Source organism: Rhagoletis zephyria, unplaced genomic scaffold, assembly GCF_001687245.7.
Source record: "Rhagoletis zephyria isolate East Lansing unplaced genomic scaffold, Rhagoletis_zephyria_1.1 Rzeph_scaffold_00960, whole genome shotgun sequence".
Taxonomy (NCBI): Eukaryota; Metazoa; Arthropoda; class Insecta; order Diptera; family Tephritidae; genus Rhagoletis; species Rhagoletis zephyria.
In genome coordinates this window covers 90,868-101,615 of record NW_016158044.1, presented here as the reverse complement: position 1 = coordinate 101,615, position 10,748 = coordinate 90,868, and the positions used below count along the sequence as shown (strand labels likewise).

General features: G+C 39.3%; 1 protein-coding gene across 1 annotated transcript in view; it reads right to left on the bottom strand.

Annotated features, from left to right (window-relative positions):
* Positions 1-796: 796 nt before the first annotated feature.
* Positions 797-10,748, bottom strand: part of LOC108362199 (uncharacterized) — a 23,579-nt gene continuing 13,627 nt past the window's right edge. Inside the window, exon 2 of the mRNA XM_017615067.1 lies at positions 797-815. Coding sequence (XP_017470556.1) covers positions 813-815 — 3 coding nt within the window. The 3' untranslated portion in view covers positions 797-812. The remainder of the gene's footprint in view (positions 816-10,748) is intronic.

Below are 10,748 nucleotides of genomic sequence, written 5' to 3'. Positions count from 1 at the left end.
GGGCACGTTGTTTTATGCCATATATATACCTAGCAATATTGTTGTACAATACGTTAAGTTTTTTCTTACACACGCTGTCACAACCAGCAAATAATTCAGAACCGTATAGGAGAGTCGGCAATATGTAGCTTTTGGCAAGGAGGAGACGAATTCTTACTGGGGTAAAATATTGAGTGGTCCAGAGGGACCTTAGCATTCCATAAACCTTGCCAATTGCAAGATAAATGTGATTATTCCAGCTTAGGGTTCTGTTGAAAACAACGCCAAGATTTTTTGCTGAGTCAACGTAGCGTATTACAGAGCTATTCAATGTAACTTTGTCGTATGTGTCGAGTTTAAGGTATTTTTTATAAATTGCAATACACTGGGACTTGCTGGGGTTTAAAACCAAACCATTGTGACTAGCCCACTCGCTGAGAAGATTTAAATCGTTATTTAAGTCACTAATACATCTATTAATTGAATCAATTGGACAGCTAAGATACACTTGAACATCGTCAGCATACACGTGCATGTTACAATGCTTAATAACTATAAGAGTGCGTGGGGTGGGGTCTTCACCTTTAGAATCAAAAAGCCCCCTCTAGATCCTTCATTTTTTATTTCGTTTTTCGTATCGATTTTCACTCTTTACCAGAGGTCGAAAATAACCCTCTCCACTTTGAAAGTGTCCGAAAATAACCGTTACTATTTAAGAGAAAAAATAACCCACAAAACAGAACAGGTGGTTTATTTTTTGTAGATGTGTGCTCCTCTCAGTAGGAAAGAGTTATTTACATATAATTTCCGTTGCTGTTGGTCCCGGACAATTGTCACTGGAAGAGAAAAAATAAGTGTTAGAGCGCGGTTAGCCACGAATGTGGTACGCAAAGTACCGTAGAAGTGCGTAGAAGCATATCAAATTTGCTGTTGATAGAGATAGAGAGAAGCAACGTAAACGTCACGGTCATGCGGTAGCAGGGTTGCGTGATTTTAAATCCTTAAATATATATGATTTGTGATTTGGTTTGTCAACCATATAAAAAATAAAATTTATTTGTGATTTGATTTGTCAACCAAATAAGAAATACAAATTTCTGATTTGATTTGTAGAGCGAATCAATTTAATTTGTAATTTTTCAACTAAATAATACTCTTGTTATGCAATGCAAATAAGATATTCTAGTATCTTCGGGATATTTTGGACTAATTCGGGATTTTCGAGACTTCTTCAGGATTTTCGGAATCTTCGGGACTACTTCAAGATTTTTAGTCTATTTCAGGAGTTTTGGACTATTTCGGGATTTTCGAGACTACTTTGAGATTTTCGAGATCCTCGGGAAAAATTGGGGATTTTCGAGACTTCTTCCCGATTTTCAGAATCTTCCGGACTACTTCGCGATTTTCGGACAGTTTCGGGTTTTTTGGACTATGTCGGCATTTTTGGACTATTTCGGTACATTCGAGACTAGTTTGGGATTTTCGGGATCTTCGCGACTAATTCGGGATTTTCGAGACTTCTTCGGGATTTTCGGATTCTTTGGGACTACTTCGGCACTTTTGGACTATTTCGGGATTTTCGAGACTACATTGGGATTTTCGGGATCCTCGGGACTAATTCGGGATTTTCGAGACTTCTTCGGGATTATCAGAATCTCCGTGACTACTTTGGGATTTTTGGACTATTTCGGAATTTTGGAGACTATTTTGGGATTTTAGGGATCCTCGGGGCTAATTCGCGATTTTCGAGACTTTTTGGGATTTTTGAGACTTGTACGGAAGATCGATTAAAATATCGATAATAAAATCGATACCTAAATCGATAACAAAATCCCTAAAAATATCGATTATTATATCCGTAAGTCCCGAAAATACCGAAAATCCCGAAATAGTTCCCAGGTTGGGTCTCTGTCTCTATCTATACCATTTTCTTTACTTTTATCGGTATCCTCATCCTCATCTTTTTCTTAATCCTTGTTTTAACCTTTATGTTTATCACTTTCTTCATCTACATACATATATAAGTAAAACGTTTAAGTTTACCTTGATCTTCATTTTTGCATTTATCTTTACGCATCTTAGTTTTTGTCTTTATTTTTGTTTTTACCTTTGCCTTTATACTTTTCTTTATCAATATAATAAAATAGCTTATTTTCAGTGCATCATATGTGCACACTCTCTCTTCTTTGTCATAACCCTGCAGAAAGAAATTATCAATTGATAAAAAATAACCCACTTGTAGTTAGCTTTTTTGCGGGATTTCTATCAAATATATAACTTGTAGTTAGCTACAAAAAGCTACCTTGAAACCAGGGTACGAAAATAAACTGTACAAAACAATTCCCATTTGCTCATCGATCATCATATCATTTGTGCTTTTGTACAGTTTTGTACATAGTCAGAAACAAATTGTAAGATTCACTGTCATTTTCCCCAACGAGAAACGTTTGCTTTTCGTTTGTCACAATTGTACCATAGGTACGGTGACCATAAATATGGATTCAAAATGAAGGACAATTTTTCAAAAATATACCTACATATATTTACGTAGTATAAAAATATCAAAAGAGTATTTATGATTCAAAATTCTTAATACATTTTAAACTTTAACAATGAATCACGTTTTCTTCATCGATATTAATCTTTTTTTACATGAATATTTATAAATACATATAGTAAAACATATTATAATTACAATAGCTTACACGAAAAGTGAAAATCTTTAAGAGATTATTTTATAGGCAAATTTTGAGTCGTTCAAAAAGAAAATAATACCCTTCTTTTTTGTTTTTTGGTACTTTTCGCAGTTATTTGTCAAAAGTGGCCGTCATGAATCGACGTAAACGACGAGTTACAAAGTGCCCTTTACAAAAATATATAATTTGTGCAGATTGCGCTCCATAGCATCTACATTTCTAATCCGATTTTCATTATCTTGGCTCAAAATTTACTGTAATGATATATCTTCTTTATCGAATTTTTAAAATAATGAAAAAAATAATCAAATGAAACACTCACTTTTTTCGACTTTGACGACAAAATGCAAATGGTCGCCTGTAGCACTAATAATTTTCATTGAAGTCGCCACAAGAGGCACATCAATACCCTTCGAGCTGTAAGTCGCTTACGTTGATTTGGAGATTTTTTCATGAGATATTGAAGAAAAGCTACGAAAAGTACCAAAAAACACTTTTTTGAAAAAATCCATCCACTGTCCGATAATGCGGGACAAATGCGGGACACTTGGAAAAAATCAGTACATTTTCAGGTTTTTCAGGTTTGAAAAACTACGCAGGACCGACCTTTGAAAAACAGTACGGTCCTGCAAAAAAACAGAACGGATGGTCACCGTAACCATAGGGTACGTTTTATATGTATGCAAAGGTTTCAATTACGTAAAAAATATTTTATTCTGTAAATTTTCATATCTAATTCAATTAAAAAACATTTTTATTTTTTTATTCATTGCATTTGGCATTCGTTTTGTATTTAGTTATTGCATATATGTACATACATACATATATTTTTCTCTGCGCGATTCATTTCGTTTGTTGTTTCGTCTGTAACTGCTAAACTACTGTAGTGTACTATCGCCAAAAACAACTCAGTCGTTTTGTTTTCGTATTGTACCGAAATGTTGAAGTAATAAACGAAACGAAATAGTAACGTACAATATAGTTTATTTTCGTACACTGCTTGAAACTAGTTGACAAGTAATGTAGGCAGCGTTCCCAGGTTGACGTTTTTAACGTCATTTGGACGTTCTTTGTATCCTGCTAACCTTTGGACGTTTTTGTGTAAAAAATTACGTTTTTTAACTTCCCAGTAATTTTTCTCTATGCGCAATATATTCAATGTATAGCATACTATTTGCTTGTAGAGTAAATACTTACGCTCACACTTTCGGCAAATTTGTTGCTAAATCTTGTAAGTAGAACTGATTTTGAATTATTTTCTTAATAAATCTTTACAAGCTTTGTTTTTGCAGCGGGTACCTCAAAAGATATTTATTCTTTGGACACATATGACTTAAATATGATGCAAACCAAGCGTATGCGCATTTTTTTCTTATTCTTGGACTAAGGATCCCGCGTTCAAAGGCTGGTTGTGTAAACACTTGAGGTTACAAGGCTTATTACAATGTTTGCAATTGCATATTAAAAGCCAAATCAGGAAGAGCTGATCCATTGCAACACGCACGCTCGCAAGAGCACTATGTTCCTTCTTAGCAGAACGTAATTTAGCATTTTCGACAACCGACCACCTAACCAAATGTCTACAAGAAAAAAAATATTAAAAATCAACGCGATTCTTTAGTAACTTAAAACTTGCACATTATTACCCTGGAATTTAATGGGCTATCAAACTGCATACTAAATAAAATTCTAAAAAACTTGAAAATCTAGCTGAAACTTTGCAGATTTTTTTAAATTTTTGCACAAAGTTTGAAATGTGGATTTATATTGTGTTGTTAATATACTGAGCTGGGCTTTTATGAAAAAATAATAAACATTAAATAAAAAAAATAGAAACAGCCAAAATGTTGATGTCAATGTTATTGTGGCTTATTAACATTTTATTTTTAATATTTTTATTGAGCTTTGTACCACGATTGTTTATTAGGAAAAATTGAAAAAGCAACAAAGTCTAAGNATTACACTGTGGAACAAATTCAGGTTAGCAAAAGTTAGGTCGATTCTGAGAGTGAGGGGTGAAAATAGAGGCTAAATTAGAAGACCCGTATCGCGGCGTTTGTTTATGTTAGTTCGAATTTTTTTTTAATCGACCTTCGAACTTTGCAGTCAAATGCCGATTTTAAGCATATTGTTTATATGGTTTTTTGGCTATAAATCGTCGACTAATTGATATTTTTTTCAATCTGTTAAAGCCAAATTATTGCTAGAGACCTTAGCCTCTATTTTCACCCTTCACTCTCAGAATCGACCTAACTTTTGCTAACCTGAATTCGTTCCACAGTATCATTATAATGATAGTGATGATATTTTTAACTAATATGGTTACGGGTAGACGGGTAAACGGAGAATAACCATAACTTTAAAGCCCTAATTATATTATTATTTTCTTTATAGGAACGAGCTCAAATATCATTTGTGTTATATTACGTTCAAATTGGCCCCATTTAACTTGTTAAATGAAAAAGAGCTTTTTGGAAAACACAATCGTCCACATTGAACATTGGGAGTTAACTTTGACGGTTGTTTGATTACCAATAAAAATTCGAAAAAAAATATTCAAAATCAAGTTTTTGTGTTTCAATTTGTTTTGAGCGAATGTCTGCTTCATGATATTAACGCATACGGATTATGTACTGCAAACCAAAGTTCCCGAAATCTTAACGAAATCTTTAGGAGTATCTCATTTCTGTAACGATTTTTTTACGAATCTTCAAAGAAAATTATATGAAGGGGTTGACACGAACTCGTAAAGAAATTTCTGTACGAAAAATAAAGAAAATTCTGAAAAAATTCTGCAAGAAATTCTTCACATAGCAGCATTATTTTCATTGCTTTACCGATTTTCTTCCGAAATTTCGTAAAAGAATCGCAGTGTACACAGTTTATTTCATTTTAGAAAATTCGGCATAAAATCGGATGAGATCTTTACGAATTCATTAAAACTTCTCTACAATTCAGAATACTCTGAAAAAATGGTTTGCAAAATGTTTAGTTCGTATGCACTATTTATCTCTGCGTACGATGAGACCTCATGGGAAATAACTAATTACCGCCTTTGCCTCTTTTTTGGCGGGCAGACATGCATACAATTTTGATAATTTTTGATAATTTTTAATTTTTAATATTTTTCAGAATATAAATTTTATGAACGTTGGCGTGTCAAATGAAAGCTTTTGGGTCTTTCTGATTGGTTGGAGCAGAAAGCTTTCTGATACAACTCTGCGCTGAACTGGTTTTCAAACAAGTTAAATGATTTAACTGGTTCAATTTTCCAACAACAATTGCATGCGATTTAACTTGTTTATGGACATGTTTTGTTCATTTAACTGGTTCAAGCCCATTTAATATGTTTAGCTCGTCAATTTGAACGTAGTATTACTCGTGAAAGCCTTTATGAAATAATGAAAAACTCTGGCTGCGATCAATTCAATGATAAATTTAACGTTTTAACGGGACAAATGAAAGATCGCATCATGCCATCTGATGAAAATTTAAAATAATTTAATGAAAAGATGACATATTTCATCTCTGAGGTCCAAATTCGTTGGAATAGGTCCTGTAGACACGAAGAACGGTTTTTAAAGTAAACAAAAGTTGGCTTGAGTCCTCTATAGGTTTTCCGTGATCAAAACAGAATAAACGTCAAATGTCAGAAAAAGCTCTAGAGGCGCGAAACAAAGATTTTAAGAGCTACAGAGAACATTTTTCTCGCAAGTGCAACAGAAAAAAGACGAATGAAGATATATTCAATAGACTTTTAATTAGTTCCGACCCTGTTGTATCAAGTATGAGAAAACTATCCAAAAAAATTGCAGGATTTGCCGAAAGAAGAACAACAGTTGTTAATTATGCAGCCAAATAGCGATGATGAAGATGTTGATAGTGATGACAATGACGCAAGCGAATATGATGATTATTTTTATTAAAGGTTATACATATCTAAATTACTTTCTAGGCTTAACAAAAACATGTAGATAATTGTTGAAGAGAAAATTTGTACAATTCGTATTCATTATCATATACAAAATTACCTAAAAAAGTGATGATGATGATGAAAATAGTAATGAAGATAATGATGAGGATAATTATTAAAATGTTAGAAGTGGTGTTTAACTTGTAATTAATGATGATTAGGATTTTAACAAATTATCATTAATAATAAAAAATATTTATGGGAGTAACAACGAAATTTTAACTTTTCTCAGGTTGTTGTTGTTGTATCGGCTACTAAGCCCCGCTCGGGTCGGTTCATCCGTCAACGTTGTCGTCCATTTCAGCTAGGGGGAAGCCCAGGAAGTGTGCGACTTCCACAGGGTCTGTCCATAGGGACAGGGGCGTCAGCTGAGTGGGGTTCTCAGGCCATGTGAAGAGGTGCCGAGAGTCATGTGGCGACTCTCCACATGCCGGGCATTGGTTGGGCACATCCTCATTGATTCTGCTCACGTAAGAGTGTAGCCTGCTGCAATAGCCAGAGCGAAGTTGGGCTATTGTAGTGCGGGTCTCCCGAGGCAGACAAAGTTCTGTCCCGTCCACGTCCGGAGGTTGTGTACCTAGAACGGCATTCATAGGGCGGGAGTCTACTTAAANCTCTCCACATGCCGGGCATTGGTTGGGCACATCCTCATTGATTCTGCTCACGTAAGAGTGTAGCCTGCTGCAATAGCCAGAGCGAAGTTGGGCTATTGTAGTGCGGGTCTCCCGAGGCAGACAAAGTTCTGTCCCGTCCACGTCCGGAGGTTGTGTACCTAGAACGGCATTCATAGGGCGGGAGTCTACTTAAATTGAGACTGATTCCCTGTGAATGCCGTTCAGGGCCTGTCGGTAGGTTGACGGGTCCAGAGGTTGTTTAATAAACCTCTGGATTTCGTCCGTGAGTTCGTAGAGATGCCTCCTGACGTGCAGCTGTTTGCTGGGATGACCACGTCTGTTTGTCCCAACAAGGAACTGCTTGCAGAGCATTGTATTATGCTCCTCGACTGGGAGCATCTGGGCCTCATCGTGTAGGTGGTGTTGGGGCGTCATCAAGAGGCATCCAGTCGCTGTTCGTAGTGCCGTGTTATGGCAAGTCTGTAGCTTCATCCACTGCGTCCTGCTAGTCCCAGACGACCACACGGGCGCTGCATAGTTTAGAACCGGCCGGCCAATTGCCTTGTATGTTGCCAACAACGTTTCTTTATCTTTGCCCCAAGTGCTGCCGGCCAGCGACTTGAGGATATTCTTGCGGCTGTACTTTGTTGACAATTGCGGTCGTATGCGCCGAGAAGGAGAGCAGAGTGTCGAAGGTAACTCCGAGGATTTTTGGATTATTCACCGTCGGTATTGTTACGCCATCAACGTGAATACCCAGTTGCAGTCTGACCTCCATCGTCCAGGTGGTGAATAGGGTTGCCAAGGATTTCGCAGGGGATAGGGCAAGGCTCCTTGCAGTGAAGAAGCGAGAGAGTTCAGCGGGATAACCGTTTACTTTCGAGCACAAGTCATCAATTCCATTCCCAGACGCCATGATCGAACAATCGTCAGCATAGGAGACAATATTGACACCCTCTGGTGGTTGAGGAAGCTTCGAAATATAATACATAATTAAACGGTAGTGGGGACGGGACACATCCCCCGTAGTACCCCCTGTTTAGTTTTAGTGGCTTACTGGTTTTGTCTCTAAAAATTACTGACGAGTGTCGACCACTCAGGTAATTCGCCGACCACCCCTTAGGTCCCTGTGGGAGTGAGGAGGCCTCTATATCTTCTAGTAGCGTTGAATGGCTGAGAGTGTCGAACGCCTTGGGCAGGTCCAACGCTACTTGGATAGTTCTCTCACAGGGGCCGTTAAGGCCACGAGTTATCTGAGTGTTTATGGCGTTAAGTGCTGTTGTTGTGCTATGCACTTTACGGAACCCATGCTGATGCTTCGCTGGGGTCAGGTGGTTCGTAAAATACGGGAGTAGCAGGACCTCTAGTGTCTTCGCTACCGGGGAAAAAAGGGTTATAGGGCGATAAAACTCTCCTTTGTTGGCTGGTTTCCTTGGTTTGAGCAGTGGGACCACTCTCCCCATCTTCCAGAAGTCTGGAATGACGAGAGTGGCCATAGACAGATTGAGGACCTCCGTTAGGTACGTTACTCTCGCAGGACCCAAATTTTTCAGCATCAACATGCATATTCCGTCGGGTCCAATGGCTTTGGAGGCTTTCGCCCGCCTGATGGCTACCTTTACCTCACCGCTGGTGAAAACAAGAGGCGCACTGGGTTTTGGCATTTTGTGCAGCCTTCTGGTCACTCGACGTTTGGCTTTATCCACCGGAGGACGCAGAATGAACCACCGACTAAAATAGCTAGCGCATCGCTCCGGGTCCGACGATGCGTGTTCACCAAAGTCTATTTCGACTCTGTCGTCACGCTTCGTCGAGTTGGACAACGACCTCACGGTTGACAAAAGCTTGCTCACACCAGAGGCGAAGTTGCAGATCTTCAAATGCTCTTCCCATTTCTTCCGCTTATGTACGTTCACAAGTTGCCGAATCTCCGAATTGAGATCCCTGATACGGGGATTTCCGGGATCGGCCTGATGAAGGTTGTCGCGCTCATTGGCTAGAAAAGCCGCTTCAGCAGTAAAGTTCGGACGTGGATCCTTAATACATCCTGCTGGGATAAGGCGAGCTGCAGCTGCAGAACGTCGGTTGGTATGGGCAGTGCAGTGAAGGCGCCGTCAGTAACATCCGCGAAGCCTTTGCAGTCAGCTTTGGAAAAGTTGACATAGGTCCGGTGATCCACGGAAGCAAAGTCGGCAGGTTTATCAATCGAGATGACTATGGGCAGAGGGTCTGATGCTAGGGTCAGCATAGGTTGCCATGATACGCTGTTTATCAGACCAGCGCTGACAATTGTTAGATCTGGCAGCTGCAGCGGCTGCCCATAATCCTGGTGGGTGCGTTGTCGTTCATTGTGCAGAATGTCGAATCGTCTCTCTGCTCATCCAGATGTATTTCCCTACGATCAATTGACAGGCTTGAGTGCCAAAGATCGTGGTGCGCGTTAAAGTCACCAACTACCATACGGTTTTCACCTCTAGAGTACCGCACCTATTTCAGGGTGATATCCTGACGGGCAGCTGGTGACAGGTGGTATGTATACGTTAAATATTTCGAGCTCAAACTCGCCTGACCGGATAGCAATACCCTGACATTCTAGGATCGTATCCCTGCGGTCGATGTCTGCTTCGATAAGACGATACTGCACGGTGTGGTGCGCGATGAACGCTAAACCTCCACCATTGTCTCGCTCGCGATCTCGACGGTGCACGTTGTATCCGGCGCAATTCAACAAGGTTGAATTGCCGTGCAACTTCGAAGGTTTCAAGACCGCGGCGTACTCCTGTAAGAACAATAATGGCGACCTAGTAACTGATGTCTAGAGCGTACTTAAATTATGGAGGGAACACTTTTCCGCTATACTAAATGGTAGCAGCACAGAAAGTTGTGGAGAAAAAGAACCCGAGCCCGCAGTATACCTGAATTTGGTATCCCCTCAAAACTCATACGGCTGTGTAAAACGTCGTTGAGCAATACCACCAGCTCCGTCAGAATTGGGAAAGACCTCTCCGAGCCGTTCGCCACAAAACGGGGTTTCAGACAGGGCGACTCCCTTTCATGTGACTTCTTTAATCTGATGTTGGAGAATATAAGAGCTGCAGAACTGAACCGCTCAGGAACAATTTACTACAAGAGCATGTAATTGCTGGCTTATGCCGATGACATCGACATCATCGGTAACAAAAACCGCGAAGTCTGTTCTGCCTTTTCCAAGTTGAATAAGGAAGCAAAGCGAATGGGTCTGGTGGTAAACGAGGACAAGACGAAGTATCTCCTGTCATTAAACAAACAGTGAGCGCATTCGCGCCTTGGCACCCACGTCACTGTTGACAGTTACAATTTCGAGAAAGTAGAGAATTTCGTTTACTTGGGAACCAGCATTAACACCGATAATAATGTCATAATGTCAGCATTGAAATCCAACGCAGAATCACTCTTGCCAACAAGTGCTACTTTGGACTGAGTAGGCAATTCAGGAGTAAAATTCTC